The 21,922-nt window shown below is 40.7% G+C and overlaps 1 protein-coding gene across 1 annotated transcript in view; it reads left to right on the top strand.

Moving 5' to 3' along the window:
• Window positions 1-21,922, top strand: part of MED14 (mediator complex subunit 14) — a 64,621-nt gene that overhangs the window by 5,793 nt on the left and 36,906 nt on the right. Inside the window, exons 6-15 of the mRNA XM_037434595.2 lie at window positions 187-316; window positions 2,902-2,942; window positions 4,119-4,206; window positions 6,920-7,027; window positions 8,818-8,861; window positions 9,973-10,061; window positions 12,377-12,515; window positions 13,065-13,179; window positions 13,404-13,529; window positions 16,521-16,599. Of these exons, the coding sequence (XP_037290492.2) occupies window positions 187-316; window positions 2,902-2,942; window positions 4,119-4,206; window positions 6,920-7,027; window positions 8,818-8,861; window positions 9,973-10,061; window positions 12,377-12,515; window positions 13,065-13,179; window positions 13,404-13,529; window positions 16,521-16,599 (959 nt within the window). The remainder of the gene's footprint in view (window positions 1-186; window positions 317-2,901; window positions 2,943-4,118; window positions 4,207-6,919; window positions 7,028-8,817; window positions 8,862-9,972; window positions 10,062-12,376; window positions 12,516-13,064; window positions 13,180-13,403; window positions 13,530-16,520; window positions 16,600-21,922) is intronic.

The raw sequence follows: 21,922 nt of genomic DNA, 5'->3' as shown, positions 1-21,922 counted from the left end.
TCTTATGTGCGCATCCACATCTGCACTATTCTAGTATATGAAGAGCACTGCCCTAGTATGCAGAGAGTCATGACGCTTTATCTTCAGTTCACCTGCCTGCCTGAAAAAAAGTGCAATCATGGTTTGATACGTGCAGTTGTTTAAATGTTTGCACTTCAACCTCTACTTTGTGTTGTGTGTCCACAGGACAAGATTGTGCCCCCTGATCCTATCACCCCTGCGGAAAGAAAAAGCACTCTGCAAAGGCTGGATCAGATCATCCAGTATCGTCTTGTCTCATCTGATCTGCCTTCCCAAATGAGATCGCACAGAATCGGCAAGTTCACCAACACATTGGAATGCTAGCTTGCTGGCTAATGGCTAATTGTCGTGTCATAAGGTTGTAACTTCTTTTTGTTTTAGCAGATTAAGGTTCTAAGTAAGTAATATGCACATTGGATTGTCCTTAAAAAAAGTTTACTATTCAACAACATGTTTTTATTTTTTGTCTTTACTTTCTCAGGAAACTTATACTATGCAGTTTTATTTTCTTTATAACACATACACCCACACATAAATGCAATACACTCACGAGAATTTGAACACTGATAATTCAAACTTTCTGTTAAGTTTGTCCCTTTATTACACATGCATGCAGGTGCCCTTTGTTAACGAGTGCCATTATGATCGCACTTACGTCTAAAAACATTACTGGCAATCATTCAGAGCTGTCTATGACGTTGACGCATGTGCTGAGAAACAATAAATAAACGTGGATGCCAGTTTTCATTTGGCGCATGCTCATCCCCTCTTCCCACCACTTCGCTGATCTCCCAAGTTTTGCAATGCCAGGTATAGCGCGTACCTTAGTTTCTCGTGTACAACCCTCATAAAATATGCAGAAAATTCAAAGCTAAATTGTGTAAAATATATTAAAACGTTAGGTGTGTAAGTTGGCTTCACAGCACTACTGTACAGTAGCGCAAGGAAGGGGGGCCTCATGACAAAATGACGAGATTTTTTTAATGTATTCTTCCACAATTTTTTGTTAGGCATGCAGCTTGTACATGAGGTAGTACTTCACGTTTATATTTGCCACTCACTACAATGCAAGTTGCCATGTCACTCTGTGTCATAGTTATGAGAGCTTCTGATAATTCAAACAAAATCTCGTGGTACTTTGATTTTGTACTATTGACAGCCTACTGCGTGTTTGTGTCTTTTTGTGCATGCTGCGTGCATGCACTCGTGTGCTCAAGGATAAAGTTTAATGAGTCACATAGAAAATGCAGATAATGCAGTTGAATAGAGAATGCTGAGTGTACGGAACACAAAGAGTGAATGAAAACAGGCCGGCCTGCTGCACAATGGCAAAGGCAAGCCCAGCAGCTGGAACGTTAGCAAAACTTGTGTATTGCACGTTTATCATACTCTTCTTGAACTACAGTGAAACCTTGTTAATTCGAAGTCACTGGGGCTGCAAGAAACCTTGGAATTCAGCGGGTTTTCGAATTAACCGAACGTACAAAAAAGTCGGTTGCAAAGAACTTGGAACTATTCAAAGTAATCAAGGCTCTTTGTTTGCTGTGCCGGCTAGCTTGCGTCTCCAAGGGTTATCTTTCACAGCAATACCTGGGCTTAATTTTGCCACAAACAGAGGGGAATGGTGGGCTTCGCTGCTGCCAGGGGTTATTAAAAAAAAAAACGGAATTGACTGAAATGTGTACCTTTGGAAAACAAGACATCTTCACTGCAACTCAGTAGTGACACAAGGGCACCATGTCGCCTGCTCCTGGCTGCGTCAGCGCGCTCACTGCAGTGGTCTACTGGCTAAGGTACTCGGCTGCTGACCTGCAGGTCGTGGAAATGAATCCCATCTGCGGCCGTCGCAGCCGGGTGCTCAGGTTTGGGTGCACGTTAAAAAACTCCAGGTGGTTGAAATTTCTGGAGCCCTCCACTACGGCGTCTCTCATAATCATATGGTGGTTTTGGGACGTAACACCACACATATCTATCAATCACCAATCATCGAAATAGGTTTTGCTTACAAGAACTTCTCCAGCAGTGCAAAGCGCACATTGCTGGAGTAACCGGCAACCGGAGGTTCGCATACATAGCGAATTCTGCTGAACTGTTCTTTTTTAATTTTGTTACAATCTCAGAAAGAATAAGTAAGCCATGGCACGCTGACATTGCAAGAAACATGTGATGTGCTGTTCACGCGTCACCGCTGTGTTGTACTGAAGCATGTCTCATTTTTTTTCTTTTGATCACAAGGCCAGTTTTTTTTTCTTTTTTGCACTGGAAGTAGCGAGGCTGGGGTGCTTCAGCTGTCACTCATCAGTATCGCTGTGTTGCATTACTTTGTGGCAATTAAGGGCCGTCGTTTCTGCTGATTTGCGGCGAAATCAGCATGTGAAACTGGCACATGGCACCCACAGTGTTTAAATTAACCAGACTGGTGCTGGCCGCCGCTTCGAATCAACCTCTCAAACTTACATTGCAATATACGGGACCATGGAAATCCTTCAAATTAAGCGGGATTTTGAACTACCGAGATGAAATAATGAGGTTTTGCTGTATTTATATGTGTGTGTGCATTAAAAAAAATTATTTTCCAAGAGAACAATCAAAATGCATGAATACTGCTCGAGAGCAGGGCAAAAGTGGCTCTTGCTGATAGCATCTCCACAGCTTTACTAAAAAAAGTTTCTTAGTGTTTTCTAATTGGTATCCTGCATTCAGTACTTTTGCCATGGTGTACATTACTATTTGTTTGTGTATGCACACTTGGTTTTTCTTTATTGTGATAAAGGCTTGACCTTAATTTGCATTTATTGACTTTGTTTATCACGCAATGTTTTTGTGTGGGGTTATTTTCATATCTGCAGTGTGATAATAGTGTGTTCTGTCATTTTGCAGAAAATGGAAGGGTAACATTTCATGTGGAGCATGAATTTGAAGTGAGTTTTCATTTTGATACTTTTAGTGAGAATATATCTGGTCACATGTATTGGTGTTCTCTTGGTTTTTGAAGATGTGAATACACTGGAAGAACACTTACTGCTATTCAATATACAGCAGCTGTTTGGTACATTCTGTTTTCATTTTTGTGCCTGCTTTCTCTTTAAGTTATCACTAAAAGTTACAGCTCTGGTTGGTCAAAGCATCCTATTTTGAAGGCTGGGAGTGAATTGCAAATTGCAGATAATCAATGTGAGAAGGTTAATTTGCGTGTGTGCCTGTGCCACCCATCACTCTATAGCAAAAGCTGCCAGCACAAGCTTGAAGTTACCAGAGAGGTAAATTTTCAAGCTTAATAGTATGTATATGAAATACTTTAGCCCATGTTGTCATTGAAGCTGCAGCGCGTCTGACTCTTAATTCAAGCTGTGTATCACTAAACTGCATGCACTAATATTGCGGACACGTTTATTTTTCCTGGTCTGTGCATATTGTCAAACAACCGCTTTAATGGCATGACACAGGACACAGAGTCAGTGGTTGATTCAGAGGTAGGGGCAATCACCTCCCCCTCAAAGTCTGTCAGCACCCCCCCCTTCAATTCAGTGCTGGTAGTCCACCTCCTATAACCGACAACCAAGCACAAATGAGTGAAACCACTGTAAGAACACACTAACAGTTTTTATGCTATGAAGGGATTTTTCTGCTAGTAAAGGCAAAAAGTCATGACCATGCCCCCTTCTCCAGCATTACTTCAGGTGATCCCCCCCCCCCCCCCCCTGAAAAGAGTGACTGGATGTGTCCCTTGTACCTACAGCTTCTTCACGGCTGATGACTTTTCACATTTAGAAATCGTTCAGAGCAACAGTCTGCCCATGTTATAGACAGGATCAGCCAACTATGAGCTCTGGATGTTAAGAATGCTGTAGTATTGTGGAGAAGGCTCCCCTGCAAAATACATAGTGAAGTTTTTTTCAAAAGCTGTTTACCTATGTTCCCAGTTCACATCGCCTAAAGCATGCGGGGCTGAAGAATTCAAGGGCATGTTGTAACCGTTGAGATTCAAGATGTGACAGTATATTATTTACGTAGCAGTTTTAAATGGGTGCACTTGGTTTCTTGTCGTTTGGCCCTCTTACTGTGGTTCATTAATGTGTGATGCTACATCTTACCAGGTATCGCTCACACTAATGGGAGATGGGGCTCACATCCCTTGGAGACTCTTGGACATCGACATTCTGGTGGAGGACAAAGAGACGGGAGGTGAGGCTTACTTATCTGCAAGTGGGTGTTCCCTGTACAATCGTGCATCCAATATCTATGTCTTAAGAACCTACAAAAAAGTTAATTTTGGTGTGCTCCGAGGTTACTTTTAAAAAAACCTTTCTTTTTACCAGCTCCAGAAATTGTATTCGTAAAGCTGTACACTCAAACTTGATATAGTGAACCCGGATGTAACGAAATATTGGTTGAAATAAAATATACAAAAAATACTCTTGCGATAGATATAGTGTTAGGAATATACAATCGCCGACTGATTTCCCGGACCTGGCGGGGACCGTGAAACAGCCAGCAAACTCGAACAGTTCGAAAAAATGGTCATGCCGTGAGAATGAAGTTTATTTAGATTAGAAAAGCCTAAAAAATATCTCCGATAATGCCACGTGCTTCGTGCTGTTCTTGTAGATGAGCAAATTAGATTCTATTTGGGCTATGGTGACAGCGTCGGCAAGCCCCTTGCCAATCGCTGCTGCTGACAGTTGGAGGCAGCAAAGTTAGTGGATCCACGGAACCAGGTAAACAAAACTTGATGCCGGTTGCAAAAAGAGGCATGCAAAGTGTTGCCTGTTTGGTGAGATTTAACAACACGATCTGGGCTCTTTTTTACATTCACCGACATCGCACAGTATGTGTGCCTCCAGCATTTCGCCATCATCGAAACACTATCGTCACGGCTGCGATCGAACCTCAGTGTTCCAGGTCAGTAGCCGAGCACCATGATCAACCACACAGAGTGCTACTGAGAAATTGCGAACAGCAGCAGGCACGTGACGTCCACGACGGCTCAGACACACTTTGCACATCACTAACTCGACCACGTGCTCAATGACAACTGGAAAAACAAAGGCCTAGAAAATGAAATCAACCTACTGGCGTATTAATGATGATGGTAAGGCTGACTGAAAAAGAAAAGTTTTGTCGTTTTGCTAGCCAAGGAAGATCAGACGTGGCCTCGAAAACTGGAAGATTGTGTGCGCAAGGAAGATGAGACATGGCCCCCAAAACTGGAAGATTGCACGTGCTTCCAATTTTAGAGGCCACACAACTAGCCACTGCAAGCCAAGCTCGACCAAGTCAACAAAAAATCCATCATGGCGGCTTCAAAATCGAGCGGTATAGCTCAAAACAGATGATTTGGTCCAGAAAAATCAAACTTAAGGAACATGAATTTGTCCGAAAAATTGGTCGCGAAAGTGCTTTAGTGCAATAGAAACCTTGACAATGCATTTGTGAAGTCCGAATTAACCAAAAAGTCCGAATTTTTGGAGTCCAAAAAAATACGTCGGCAGCTGTACCTTTGTAACGAATTTTCGGATATAACGAACTTACTTTCGGGTAAAATGCAACTTTGTTCTAAATCAGGTTTCAGTGTATAATTTAGTCAGAAATATTGATCTCACCATTCCTGCTGATTTCTTTTGTCAGCAGATTGAGCCCTTGCTGCTCCAAATTTACTCCAGGTGCAGGTTTTGGACCCAAAACATTGAAGTTAGTTTCATGCAAAAAAATTTTTTTTCTTGATTTTTATGTTGATTTTTATTTTGAGCCTGTGAAATCAGCTGTGCATTAGATAGGTGTAAATAGGATGCTCGATTTTTATAAAATCAAGCGAAATAAATGCTACGTCTGCCATTCATCCACCCCTAATTTTAAGTATTTATTCAGTGTTTCCTAGTGACATACAGTAGACTCTCAGTAAGTGTAAATATCTTAAACTGAACTGCTGCTTAATTAGAACAACTGCCTTTAATATGATAGGTTTCATACTTGAATTCTGCACCCTTTGTCATCTCTCATTAAATGGAACTGCTGTTAAATAAAACACATTTGCCCATTTGGTTCAGGTTCCATTTAACAAAAGTATACTGTATTTGGATACATTCGGCATGTTAGCACATCTTTTCTGGGTCAGCTTCTGGTAAGCCGAAGACCTAAGGTTTAACAAATTTTCATGGGTTTTTCAAGGTCATCCTAATAGGAGTCTACAGTGCAAGCATTTCTTAGGATTCTTCTTTCCACGTTACTTTCAATCACCCATTTAGTACTGTTTGAATTTTATCTTCTGATCTTGCTACATCGAACAAAACAGTCACAACGAAGTTCCTGTCATAACAAAAAGTTTCCACTTGACCATCGGTCATCATAGAACACAACATGAAAAATATCTTGTCAGAATGAACGGCGTTCTTGGATATTTCTACCCCATTGATGTTTTTATCAGTAGAACTGGATGGAAATGGGTAACAGTATTTATTGCCACATAATTGTGATGGCAACTTGACAATTTCACGATGGCTCGCTTCGTTGTGTGGCTGCTTTGCAAAACCTCTCTTATCATTTGAGTTGCGCGGTCTGCTACCATGTATTCAATGTATTAAATTTTAGTCATTGAGCTGGTCGGCAACAGACTGTGCATATTTTGGGATGCAACCAGCAGATCTGGTACGCAAAGAAGTCACCGTAGAATTGCTCTAAATTATCAAGAAATTCTACGATGCTGGTCCCGTTGAGCTAGTCATTAGGTCACCGCTTGCATTGCGGTGAGTACTTTTTTGCACCTCCTGTCAATTCTGCTGTAGCGGGATTCAACTTTTTTTGCTATCAATGTTTCTTTTTTTTTTAGTAAAAAACTGTTAAGGGTATCATTTCAGATCAGATTAAAGTTGGTGAGCATAGCCTCTGTGCTTAAATGCAGATTGCAGAGCCCTGGTGCATCCTCTACAAGTGCAGTTCATTCACCAGCTTATCCAGGCTCGACTGGTGGACAATCCAAAACCCCTGCACGAACTCTACACCTGTCTACGTATCCTTGTCTGGTTTATATATGCTTGCAAAGTACACTAATAAATGTAGATAATTTAGCTAGGGAACTCGTGTGAAGACGGGCATTCTAACTTGGTTCACCTAAACGTATTGTGCCATTACCCATGCTTTCTCAAGGAAGCCACTACACCAAATTATCAAGCTTAAATTATGCATTGTGTGAAACTGTGTGCACCCTATAGCACTATGGCAAAGTATGAGTGCAGAAAATCGATACTGTACATGAATTTTTTTTGTATTGCAGTAAAGCCACACCACCATTTGGCAACATTTAGTGTTACGAGTGAAGTCGCACCTCCAGCAACAGCTCCTTATGGATAATATGCCTTATAATTCTCTACATATTAAAAAATTGGTGGTGGTAAATAAGCAGTTGTGTAGCCTTGTCTAAAAACACCATTCAAAGTTAGTGCCAGAAATGGGGATCCTTTGACTTTTGGCTCAGACAGAAGTAAGCTTTGTGGTGTATATCTTGAAACAAGTGAGAGCATTTCTTTTTTTTTGCTGAGGGGTCTTGTTGGCAAGATAATCTGCCTGTATGGCTACCACCTGTACGGATACTGCTAATGTGGCTACTTATGGTTGTCATGCTGGTGGATTGCATTTTAGCTCTAATGTGATTTAAAATTTTTATAGTTTTCATTGCCATGAGTCGGCTGTAGTCCCAAGTGTTCTTGTCCATACTAACTTACTGCACATTGACTGCACATTTTACACTACTTTAAAATCTTATTTTATTCCATATTGCTTCTGTGAAGCACTAGCAACAGATTTTCGTGCATAGCAGGACTATGGGAAGGTATTCCAACTATCCATATTTTGTGAAGCCAGCTCATTTGGGCTAATGTATTCATTCGTGTCACAGGTCATGTACTCAAGGCTTGTGTGAATAGTGAATTTTAGGTTCGAAGTGAATAGGTATTTTGTTCGAATAACTTTGAATTGAATTTGAATAGTACATATATTGCATACAATAAAGAAAAATGAGCATATCTGTCATGACCCAGCTAACCTGCACAATATTTAAAAAAAATTGAAACGAAGCCTCTGCAAATGCCATTTTGTGTGTCAAAGAAAGCGGAAACAACTTCAAATAGTAGCAGGATTTGACTTTCGGTAGAATGAAAGTGATAGCCTGTGAAGTATGTGACTTTTTAAAATGCACTATACTTGGGTTTCTGTTAGGGCATGAATGCGGGAATGATGGAATGCCATGTGCATAGTAAGTGAATCGATGCGAGGGCAATATCGTCATTTAACTTTGAAGTGGGGCCTCGTAGCATTGCGTTTTTTTGGGTATGTGTTTTCATGGCTTAGCACCACTTCACTGCAATTAAACTACTTTTACATGCGCATTATACATTTGGGTACGTGCTTTCACGACTTACCACCACTCTACTGCAGTGCAACCACCTTTACAGAATGTCACGTGCAGATTAGTATGCATATGTTTGTTTATTTTGAATAATTCGAAATTTTCAATAATTTGAATTTTATTCGAAGTTAATTCGAATACTGCATTGTTTGTTCGAATATTCGAAGCATTAGAATATTCGCACGAGCCTGGTACTTATGTCTTTCCTGCTCTGTGAGTATTTTTTGAAAAAAAACGAATATCATTTTTTTGATTCAGTGTTCAATCACTATGGCAATTTCGCTCTGACACTGTTAACATGCTGCTGCCTTTTAGAATGGCTTGCAAGTGCATCCAGTTGTATGATATGTATAAAGAAAGCCTATCGCAAACAGACCTTAATGCATCTTCACCAGACTGCTTTTGCCTTAGTTTACAGTTGGAGGTAATTCATTCTCAGGTGAGGTATTGCCATTTTATCTTCTTCTTCATTTATCAGCGCAGCTCACCAGAGTGTGAGCAATGCAAGGCTTTTGTTGACTCTTACAAATGTCATATGTTGTCACACAGTGTTGGAATGAAGCAAGCGTCAAAGAGAGGGAATTTTGTGTGGTCAGTGAACTGAAATGCTTTAAATACTGCGCTCTTACAGACTGTAGGAAGTTTGGAAAATAGCGCATCCGGGCCTCTGTGCCTATTTAAAGCACAAAGCCTTGCTTGTGTTCTTTTGCGCTTCTATTCATACTTGTATGTATTGGAGCAAAAATAAATGTGACCAGTTGCAGTCACGTCTTTCCAATATGCAGTTGATTACTGTGACTGATTACTGCTCCGATGAACAATTCAGAAATTAAGAATAGTGATCATTTAATCGTAAATTACTTTATTTAAAATTGCTTAACATTTTACTAATAAAATAAATAGAGTGAGCTGAACTCAGTTACACCAAAAACTCACTCTGTGTGTGTGCAGGGCAGGTGAAAAGCTGAAGTTATTGCTATAAAGCTATAGCTGTACCATCTTAATATTCACTAGTTAGCCTATATTCACGTAATGTTAAGATGAGAAAACAACTACAGAGTACCAGAGTTTACCATCATGGTCATCTGCTTCTGCAAGGCAGCCTTTTGGCATGACCTTGAGCATCCTGAAACAGTTTTTGTGAAATTCAAGTGCTGAGAGCTGCATTGCCTGTTATAGTGTCTAGTCAACAAAGTAACCGGTTACATATGTCATAATCAATTGCTGCCGTGTAAAGAGAAGGAATCGATTACCGAGCTGCAGGAAAGTGAAATTTATTGCTAGTAAACTATAATTGGGTAGTACTCTGTCGTTCTTGCTTGTCTGGTATTTTACATCCCCTAACATTGGAATGAACGAGATCTAAAACTATCTATTATGGGCATATCCCAGCACATGTGTGTGTTATTCCCATTCTTTGTGCTATCAGACACAACGATGTGCATGCAAGATCATTTGAGCACAGCAGCGCTATGTGTATTGTTGAGTTTGTAATTCTTTTCACATACTTATCACATTGCATTTTCATGCCACCCAACCTGCAATACCAGTTGGTGCGGTTGTGTCGAGAGCGACTGGGTGATTTTATTCGTGTTGAAGAGTACAAGGCAGGACAGAATCTTGTGGTGCAATACTGGAGGTGAGCAAAATATTTTCAATTTGTTAAGCACTTTCCTTTTCATGTCTATCTGAATTGATAGTCCCCAGTTGATATTTGTGTATTCACAATTCCAGTGTTTAAAGCAAGCCCATACAATTGACACGTTTGAGATGGTGAAAAGAATACCACTCTTGCTGTGTTACCTGTTTGATTTTGCTACCCCAGGTTTTTTTTTTTTTTTATGGGCTGCCAAATTCAGTCGGTGTAATTTCAAACATGGTTTTAATGCTGCACAGCGTAACTTCATAGAGATGGCATGTTTCTACAGATTCCGACGCACCTTCACATGAAATTTTCAACGCTAAGAGCACCAGTAACCATACGACAACTTCAGTTTGCCAGATTCCAGTAGAACAGATGATGGAAATGTTTCGCAGCGGATTGTAACTTAAACATGTATCCGCCAGGAAATTTAGTTTTCTATTGCTCATAATTTCACCACAGGCTAGCACTTGTCTCGGGAACTCTGGTATTTTTTGAAAATGTACGCAACCAGTAGAAGGAACTCTGCACAAAGAAGAGAAACTATGTGAACGCTGCAGCATTCCTGTGTAAGTTTTGAATAAATCATAAATCAACTGGCCCAGCAGCCTACGTTAGTGAATCTCTGGTGTGCTCAAAATGTTGAAGCTTTTATCTACCATGTTTTGACATCACTTGCTGATTAGCACAGCCAATGTGGCAATAGAATAGAATGTGTCTTGTCCAAGTAGAGTACAGTCACAAGCTTTCTAAATTGCTCTTAAAATATTTTCATCATTTACATAATGTGAGAAAAGAGCTCTGTGACTTCTTGTGTTAGTTTGTCAGGTTCAATGTTTGAAACAATTGGGCTATAAGTGATATACTAGTTTAGGGGGCTCCGGATAATTTTGACCATCTGGGGTACCATCTGGGGTACTGGCCTACGTACAATTGATCAAGAGGTATAAGAGGAGTGATTCATGGACAGAAGTTTGTGATATGCTGCTGGTGACTGGTGTGTACAATTCTCATAGATGACTAACTGTTTGAGATAACCTTGTCATGTTGAAATGAATATGGCTGCTAAAGGTGATGCTGGCAGTGACATAAGTGTGTGAGGCTAAATTATGCCATTATCACATGAACTGAAAGCAGTGGAAGCAAGAGTACGACATTGCTTAACCCTCTATTGTGCACCACTAGACATGTCTGAAGATCTCACATTTAATGTAGCTTGGCATTGTCAATTCTACAATTACTCTTGTAGCAAATGCAATAATAATGCGGACACAGTACACTTAGAATGCTTTGGGACTAGCAGGGCTTGACTGAGTGCAAACATCTTGCTCATAGTGCAGTCTCTAGTCGAATAATAATAATAATAATAATAATAATAATAATAATAATAATAATAATAATAATAATAATAATAATAATAATAGTGTAAATATTGTTATTACATTATTAGTTTATCTTAAACATTTGAATGTAGATAGTCCTATAGTATAATCAACTTATTCTTCTTGTAGCCCTATAATGTTGACCTATTTTATACGTACAGTAAAAGCTAGTCAATTCAACACGCTTTTTTTTTAGTTTGGAAAATCAGATTATTCAGACGTGTTTTCTGGTCTTGGCCAGCATATACATTGTTCAGTGACATCAAACTCTTGTTAATTTGCTGATATTTGGCCCTATCCAGTGAAGTCAGATGATTTTCGGAGTGCGCCAAGCATAACTTAAAGTAGCGAAAACAGTGAGCCGAAACTGCCGGGGGCTTTTGGAAATAAGTGAACGTTATATACAACCGTATTGCTGGTTCGTTCTAAGTTATGGGTTTAGAGCACATTTTGGCTTAAGATGGGAGGGGTCATGAACTGAGTTAATATTGGGAATGAAGTCGCAAATGAGAGAAATTGTGGCTTATGTATCACTGTGATGCAAAGTAATTACTGCAGTTAAGTGTTACTAAAAAAAGTATGGGTGACCAGGGCCACTGATTAGATGTTTACTTGAATCTTTTGATAATTGGGCAATCAGTTAGTTTGGACAAATTTTCTGGTCCCATGAAATGCAAATAAATGAGCTTTTGCTGTATATGTCTATTATCCATAATTTCTTGCCACATGGGTGGTAAGTGATCTGTTTATTCCTTTGTAAACTATCGTTTTTATCTTGGTTCTGATTCAGACTGATAGTACTAAAGGAAGTGATCATGTACATGCTCACAAACAAATGGAAGAATCATCATTAACTGGAAGAGAATATTTTAAGGTGATAATGCTGTCAGCAATAGATGAAACAGATTGCCTGTTCTGTGTCTTCTTCAGGGACCAGATGTCAAAGGAGCGGCACACATACCAGCTCAACATACACGTGGATCCAGTAGACCCTGGGAAGCCTCTTCGGGTGGCACATAACCCTATGCTTCCACACAAAGACGCCTTGTGGGCTGACCAGGCCATCAAAGTAATGCTAGCATGTCTTCTGAGCTCTCTCCAATTACGATTGCTGTTGCATGACTTTACGATACCTCTTACTACATTAAAGTGTGTGTTTGTAATGAAGTATGCAGGCTGTTTGAAAGAGCTGTGAATTTGTGTCATCCCAGTAAAAATGCAAGTGCGCTTGTCCAATTTTTACTAAGTCAGTGAGCTAATCACTTCATTTAATGCTTGTACAGGGTTAATGTTAAGGCATGAATGCAGGAATGATGGAATTCTACGCGCATAAACACTTGGAGAAAAAAAAAAAGAAAAGAGGAAAGATGAGAGTTATTTGACTAGACATAACTGCTCAGAAATTGCATAACTGTTTTACTAATGGTACGTCCAAGTTGCAAAGAAAATTTTGAAATCCTTTGGCCTTAAAAAAGATTTGGTTGCTAACGTGAGCTCTGATGCGGTAACTACATGCTGTGCTTTGTTTATCGTGTGGGTAGATACAATCTGTCAAATAAAAACAAGAAAAACATTGTGAAATCTGCAAATAAATTGACTTTTTGGTTCTTTCTTCTAGTCTGAATTCTTGTCAGTGGAGAAGCTTCTCATTCAGACGATCCACATTCGAACAAAACAGCGGCTGTCTGATCTCCGAGACCGGCTCAAGAGCTTCCTTGGGTCTTCTACAGAATGTGAGTGCCTTTCTGCACGAGCGCTAGCTACGATTCCTCTTGACAGACAAAAGATGGCAGCAAAAGAATCGCAGGAAATGCTCAGAGAGCGAACATTAAAGAACTGTGACTGCGCTACTGCTGCGTCACAGTCCATGAGGCTCGTTAATTTCGATTTCACAGGTCTAGAAAAAATTTTAGAATGATTGCGATGTTGCAGCCATGTGATGCAATCTGTTTAACAGGTCCAATCCAGGGCTCGCCAGCTGTGCTGCAAGTTCCCCTTCTACAGCCCTGCATGCAGTCAGAGAACCTGCTTGTCACGGTGGACACCCATACTGGATACTTCCTGGCGTTTGTACCTCAGTACAGTATGTTCTTTTCTCATAATTCTTAGCTTTCCTCATCTATAAGAGCAATCTCGACCACACCGATATGACTTTTCAACTAAAACAATGCATCCTTATTTTTTATTTATTGATTTTCATTTACACACACATGAGCGATATAGTGGTAAATAGAGGTGGATGAGGCAAAAAAGCTGCACAAACATGGCTATTGCACCCTCTTTGGTATCGTATGACTACACGTGATAAAGCTCGTTAATGTTCACATTACAGTACAATAATACGGTGACCATAAAGTGTGACCGTTATATAATGAATGGGAAAGAAAAAAAATTGTGCAGGAGATTACACTATAAGATAAAGCGGGAAACAATATACTGTATTTACTCACATAATTAGCACACCCCCAGTTTGGTCGCGAGAAATTGTATTTTTTTATTTCGGCACATAGTAGGAGCAACTTGGCCATGAACAGTAGCTCTGTACCGTATTTGCATGGTTGCAATTAAACGCCCTCTTACATTAACTGAATTAAAAGAAAAAAAAAAAAAACCGTGCTAGCTCCGCGTACTTGATGAGTGAAGAAGTAGGGTGGTTGCTTGGGTATCGGAGTAGCCTTTACAAATGCGCTTAATCTAGGTGGCTTGAAACATTATCGGCAAATTTCCGTGATGGCACTTTCTTTTTTTTTCGCATATTTTTTAGTACCAGCGTCGGTCTTTCAATATGTTAACTTTTAGAAAATGAAAGGCACACAACATCGCATGCCTCGATACTCAGACTCACGAGACTGCATGCTCAGTACGTTTTGTGCTTGCGTAGCCTATGAGGAAGGTTGTTTCAGCTGTAGTGTGGGTATTCGTGACTTTGGCGATGATAAGTTATCAGTGAGTGGTATATCCTGTAGTTAGAAATGAAGTTTAAGAAAATTTTACCCCGCGTAATAAGCGCACTCGAGCTTGAAGCTGGATTTCTGGGAAAAAAAACGTGTGCCTATTATGCAAGTAAATACGGTTCATGTGTACTTCATAACATGCAAGGAAACTAAAAGAAAAGAAATCGTATATAAATACTTCCAGGGAACATTCTACAGAGGGTAATGCTGTAATGTTTTAAATTCTGGCAATATTTAATGCTGAAAGTTATAACCTGCTCTAATGTATGAGGTAAGAAGTCTACGTAGATTATTGCACAGCATTTGATCAGATAGTTTGTTCTAAAGCACGCAACCTTCTGTACCTCTTGTGTATGAGCGGTGTGGTGTAAATTGACAGATAGGTTGGCAAGCTCTGCCAGCGAAGTGTTTTTACATTTAGCATTAAAATACTATTTGCGTGAAAGACTAGTTCTATAAATATTATGGACGTTTATTTCTCAAACATGTTGTCGGTATGAGCCGCTTTATTTGCGACGACATGATATTATTTTCTTCTGCATACAAAGTTATTTGAAGGGGCCATGGCACAAGCACCCACTAAATTGCAGTTCTCAGTGAAAAAAAAAGAAGTAGAGGGTCTATTGTATTTGTACAGACTTGAAAAATTGAATGTAAAACAATATTTCATTGCAAAACGAGCCCTAGAAGTCCCCTGTTATAAGCCCCGCCCACTGCCAGCGACAGCCATTTTGCCAAGGCATGTTTGATGTCATATACTTCATCAAGTGGAGACATCATCTTCTAATTAAGTTTCAGCTACTGCGAATCGTTCAATTTTCAATGCCATGCTTAAGAAAGCAGAAATTGCTTCATTGTACGTGGAGCTGACCACGAAACGAAATTGTTGGCTGGAATACAGGCACTTGCAAAGCAAGCAGCTTGTTACATCACTACTCGAGAGTGCACCATTGTTGTCGTATTTCCAGGCCGTTCGTGTGTTTGTAAAAATATTCATTATAAATTAAGGGCTCTGCCAAATGCAATTAAATTTTTCCAGCTTGTTTATGAACACCCAAGGAATAACCCACACAACATATTTTATGAGCAATAATTGGGTATCATGGCCCCTTTAAATCGACAATCGGCAATGTTGGCGAGTGCCCAAGACATTGCCACTTGGCTGGTAATAAATCGACCAATAATTATTGCAAGCCACGTGGAGCAGGATGTTTACAATGCAGATAAAGCTATGTCATCTTGCTCTTCACAGTTGAGCGCCCATCCACAAGCTTTTTGTTTTGAGTTTTACTGTATTCAACCACCAAGATGGTAAAGGCGGCCTGGGCAGAAGTAATGGCCGCTTTCACACGCACTATTTTCGCAAGGTTGGCTTTGTTCATGTAGTACCCGATGCAGAGCCTCGTGCTTCCGAAGAGTGCATCTTCGACAGTGCATCTTCAATTTCAAAGGGGAAGCCATGACATCGGAAGGGAGGAGTTTATTTGTCCTGGTAAAGACAATGACACAAGAACCATGCACGGAGAAGGGCATAGTTTGTGAAGTGCGGGCCAAGAGCGATGCAAGGGAGTCGGATGATGACGAGAATTAGGAGGACGCACATGTAGGCGTGCCTGTAGAAACGACTACATAGACGACCTTGGGCATCTTGTCTGTGCCAAGGACTTTGGCTAAGAACCCGGTGCTTTAAATAATCTGGAGACTACCCTCATCAAACCTGCACTGCAGAAACAGATGAACATAACGTTTTTTTTATATTGTAGCAAATATATTTTGTGTTCTGACTAGCAATTCGCAGATCTGTTTTATTTACTGCATACGTCAGGATACAACACACAGACACAATGCGATGCCCAGGTGTGTTATAACGGATCACGACTAGATATGTTAAAAGTACTTTTTCCTTGAGATTGACCTCACCATGTTTGCATTGTGACACAAGTTGCGTAGAAACTTTCATTCATACGAGGTTGTTAGTGTGTGTACAGCTTATAATACAAATTTTGATACTCTATCATCTAATGAACTGAAAAAGTTTGTAAAATCAATTTCATGAAAATCATTCTCGTGGTGTGTGCAAAAAGTTATTAAAACAATCAAATTTTTTTTTACATGAACAGACCCCCCCATGATTGGTGACATCCAAGAGTCACTCAACAAAGACACCAGCAAGCTGGACAGCCTCCTGATTGATCTCAAGTGAGAATCCATATATGTTATCAAATAACCTGTCCTATGGTAGAGACAAGGCCAGGTTAAAGTGGCAAGTGTTACTGATAATGTAGGGAAAATTGCATGAGGGTGCTAATAGCCAATTTGAAGCATTTACGGGCCACTTATAGTGTGTTCAGCCTCACGCGCAGCCCCTTTGTGTGTTGCTTTCTAAAAACTGCAGAACCATGCATTGACATTAATTAAAGGTTGGATTTCAAAAGAACAATTAAGTGCTTGTGTGGTTCCACAGGTCATCACAAGCAGACATAAAAGTTGTTGCTTGTAATGAGAGATCAACCTAAACCATTGTTGAATTCACAATTAGAAAGTTGACATTTCTCTGCTGCACAAGCTAACATTTGCCTTAAATGCAGCTGTTCTTGTATTTGGGTTCTGCATCCCTATGCATTTTTGCCAATGAACAGTACTCCTTCCAAGTGGAGCATATTGTGGTGGTCTTTTCTGGTTTCTTATAAAAATTCTTCTGTAGACGGATTTCTCCCGATCAGCACCTGTCATAGCTTCATCTTGCATCGAATAGAGCCCTGATCAAGCCCTTGCTGTTAAATATTACTAACGCTTACAGGGTGGGAAAATCCCAGTCACTGTCATAAGTCGGCAAAATTCGCTCATGAATTACTCACTCGGACTCCCTACTCAGATCGAGCCATGATCCTGAGTGAATCCTAGTGAGTAATACCAAAATCCTCCAATACCTTTACTGGCCATGAAGCTTCGGCAAAAGTCTGATACAGTGAAACCTCGTTAATACGCACCTGCCAGGGACGACGGTGTAACTACGCACTAAACGAACTACGCATTAACCACCAGCTATAAATTTGCATCTCTTGGCATGCACCATCGCCACCAACAAAAGAAGAAACTCGTTGCCTCTGGAAATATTGCCTGAAATGCCCATTGCAAAGCCATTCCTTTCCTTTAGCCAAAGTACAGAAAAAGTTTCAGACTCTCGCTAAAACGCCTGATAGCAAGCGGTGGCAACGCCGATGAGCATTTCTAAACTGCCGTGAGATCCTGGATACGCATCGTTGTACAGCGGCAGAACGGACACAATTGGCTGTCCACGATACAGTTGTTCCGTGGTCTGCTTCTAAGCGAAAACTGACACAGTTTTCTTTTTAAGACGCGGTTCAGTCACAGAGAGCCAAACCTTTTACTGCGTGGCTAGTTACGTGCAGCGCTTTGCTCACTCTGCGCACACCGTGACTGCCGATCCGCTTGCTGTAGAGTACACCCTCTCTGCTTCAGGTCATGCACAGATTCGGCGAGTAGACTGCTGGGTTCACGCAGCAACGAAGAGCTTTCCTCAAGCAATGTGCTCTCCGCAATGCTCTAGCAGTCCTGGCAGCGGATGGAGGCGCATTCGGGCTGTCGCTAAATAAAAGCATGCAGCATGGTAACAACAGCGCTACGTTCGCTGTACGGTGCGAGTGTTGGCATAATACAGCAAGGTTTCTCGGTGCCCACAATCTGCAACGCTAAACTCCACGACAGCGAGCTGCTTGCGTTTCTGTAAAGCGGTGCGAGCTTGAACACGGTCCCGCAAAACAAAGCGGCAGCGATCGACTGCCCAGGGTGGTCAGGCAGTCGGCTACTAAAAGTGTGCAGTAAGCCTAAAGTGACGGTACGCCACACGTGTGCTTGAGCAGATAACTGGGGATGTTTACTGTGATGTCTTTTCGCCGGCGATAAGTCATACCGGCGCGTTTGTCGGTGGTCGCCACACCTCGCCTTTGTTTTTTCTCCGATGGTTACTAGCAAAATCATCGCCGCAATCGCGTGGAAGTAAAAATAACTTATCGGCTGATTTCCGCATTTATCAACATGGCAGAAAACCATTCACGGCACATGGTAGCGCCTGCAAAGTTCAGTGTGGTGGCAAAATTTTGTCGCGCAAAATTTTATCAATGTATGCAGTTAGTATGCACTAACCAGTAGGCATAGATAGGCCGAACACTACGGCTTAAGCAGTCCACGAATGCATTAGTCTCTATGAGTCTCGCTAGGGGATTTGTTGCAACAACGTTTTAACCGTTACTACGCTTAAGGTGCGTACACACTAATGAGGTTTAGCAGTATAGGGACAGGAGCAACCACTATTCTGCATTGTACGGTACACTTAGTGCTGCAATTTACGGCGCGCGCAGGAGCTGTGAAACATTATTAAGGTGGCAGACTGGTCTTTGGGACCAAAAAGTGACAAAAAAAATTAATTTTTAATAATTGACATATTTGGTTTCTGCTAGTATTTTTCTATCTCTCTGCAAATTTTCACGCACAAGGAAGTGGTAATTTTTTTGTAATGTAATTCTAGCTGTCCAGATTCTTGGTGCTGTTAACATGTAGAACCTGCAAAAAATGGGAAACCGACTTCAAGGCTTCTTTATAGTTTGCCGGCACTTGTGTTAGGAGCTCTGCTACGAATTTATGAGCACCTTTATTAGGATTTCAAGTCATGCACACCATGATTGTTGCATTTTGAAGAAGCTGTGTGTTTTCAGTTTTTTCCATTTTTCTTAAAAAAAGTAGACTTACGACTTCAATTTTGAGGCCTCAATATCTCTGCAGCTAGGGTAGGTACAACAATGATTCTTTTTGCAATAGAAACCATGTATGTGTGTAGAATGCCAGTATGGGAGCAGAATTTAGAGCAAAAGCCTTTTTAATTAAGTACTCATCAAAATTGTAATACATTTCCAACTGCTTTTGCAAATGGATAGTTCATTTTACAGTAAAATAACCAAGAAAGGCCTAAAAACAACAACAAAAAAACTCTTGCATAATTCACTCTATAGTCATTAGTCTATGTTGGCATATCTTAAATTTCACCTTTAATTGAGCACTTTTTTCTATGGTGGCCTTAAACAATAAAGGGTGAACTTAAGTTATCTCAGGAACAAGATGAGTTACAGGAAAACTAATTAAATATTTGAAATCAGCAGAAAATACTGCATAATCCTGTGCAGTTTGATCAAGATCATTGAAGAAATAAAGAAAAAATATCTTAGACCAGTCTGCCCCCCTAAATGTAACCGTGAAGGTTGAATACATCTTCAGAGTGATGTTACCTTCAAATAAAAAAAAAAAAAGCTCTAATACAGTGAAATTTAGCTTCGAATGAGGCCTTGAAGTTAGAAATTCGACGGCATGCTGATTCTACTCTAAGATATGCTACCTCTATAAAAGCATGTTTTTTTTTTCCTGAAGCGTCTGGCGAAAATTTCTGAACAATCCAGAGTTCAACGACTCTGGTGGTTCATAACATGTCGCGGAAGTGTAGTGGTTGCAACTTTTGACAGGGCATATCCAGCCTTTCACGCTATATATACATTCGGTATTTCTATATGCGTACTGTATTTGTTGTAATAGTATGGAAAGTTGTGTGAGTTGGTTCGATGACTCTGTGCATGCCAAAATGTTTCCAAGAAGATATATATCTTGCAATTGCCTCGTATTTATTAAGTCAACAGCCACTATGAATCAATCAGTGATTCGAATTTAGCAAGGGATGAGGATCAAGCAATAATTTATACAACCTTTGCCTCATTTTTGCGTTTTGTTTTGCGCTGAATTATCACTATGGTGCTGTATTGTGTTCTAAGTTTGGTTGGCTCTGCAACGTAGTTTTCCAGTCCTTTACTTTGCTGTCTAGTTTACTCATGCTGTGTTTTCCCTGTCCTTTATTGTTTTCACTGTTAAGGTGAAAGCCTTACATACCTCCTCAAAGGGGAAAGTTGACCGACTGTGTCTCACTACGCGAGCAGCATCAACATGTGATGCAAAAGGGGATCTCCTCGTGCTCATGAAATTAACTTTTCACGCTTTTACAACTTGCACAAGTTTTGTACAGCATTTTGGTGCAACCTTTCTTGCACCATCACCCTAGCAAGCTGCTACTGGTAGCGCAGAATTCTCTGTCCCATGCAACAAATGTGTGCTTTGAATATTTCCACATGTGAGGAGCTGCATGTAGCTCCGCCTATTTGTCATATCGCATCTACACTTTTGGTCATCTCATAGGCTGTACAAAAGAAAACAGCAAACATTTCACTCATCGAGCTTCTGTATTACTTACAGGCATGCAACGAGGTTGAGGCAATTAGTATGCTCACCTTCATTAAGTGCATCGTTATTCACTGCAGCTATGTCAAAAGGGCTCATTCACAGTGTTGATGCAGCCTCAACAGTCTCCAGCTCAACTGACGCTTGGTAGGCAGGGGAGCTCTGCATCTTTTTGCAGTATACAAGTATGCCCTGAGGCGCCGGGAAATCCTCGGCACAGCGCCGGCAAAAAGTTTCTGAACGTCGCGCGGTGACTTCACAACAACACCTCCGATTAGCCACTGGTCCACACGAACGATGGCACTCTCATCTAAGTGCGAATGTGAGAACAACCAGTTTCTTGTCGCAGCATTGCACGCTCCCACTTTTCCCACCATTCACTCTCTCTGGGCTGCAAGCACTTAACAACTTTTTCGTCATTTTTTTTTGTTTCTGGATTGATAACCAGCTACAAAGCAGGTATACGGCATCCTTCCTGATCTTCAGACACAGCACACTAGGCACAATAGTAATCACACGGTGAAAACGCGTGATGACACGCCACGATATTATGCTGTGACCCCATAGCGGTACCAGCAGCTAGCTTCCCTCTGGTCTGACCGATGCGCTGCCCGGGGATGCAGTACTGCCCCGTGGCCTCCGCTCATAGTGCACATAGCTCTCCTATAGAGTTACGGCAAAGCTTCATGACCAGTTGATGTACTGAAGGACTCTGATAATACTTTGATGGGTTTGAGCCTGACTGGGTCCAGCTTGGATAAAATTCTAATGAGTCTAAGCCTGAGTAAGTTCGTTTGAGCAAAATTTTAGTAGGTGTGAGTACGAGGGCCAAACTATGTTTGAGTGAATATGTCTGAGTGAGCTCCACGCCAACCTAAAGTGATAATTAATGAGCTTCTCCAATATTGTCAGCCTTAGGTTGGCTCATGTTTATACTCTCGTATAATCGCACATACTTTAATGGACTAGCATTCATACGTCGGCTCCATATTCATTGATCAAAAGCGTAAACCAAAGGTAGGTGATGTGCCTCGACCTCCCGCAGCAAGCTTTTTCGCAGGAATTGTTGATAAAATTATCTCGTGGGTCATCTCTTTCTACAAAGATGCTCTTACTAGATTACAACCACTGATAATTCGTATTTAGATGTATTAGATCAGTAGGTACCTAGCAGAACACCGATTACAGGAGATATTACTGTTAAAGAGCATTGAAAACTTGGTCC

Source organism: Rhipicephalus microplus, chromosome 1 (genome assembly GCF_043290135.1).
Source record: "Rhipicephalus microplus isolate Deutch F79 chromosome 1, USDA_Rmic, whole genome shotgun sequence".
In the NCBI taxonomy this organism is placed as follows: domain Eukaryota; kingdom Metazoa; phylum Arthropoda; class Arachnida; order Ixodida; family Ixodidae; genus Rhipicephalus; species Rhipicephalus microplus.
This window is presented reverse-complemented; position numbering and strand designations above follow the sequence as displayed.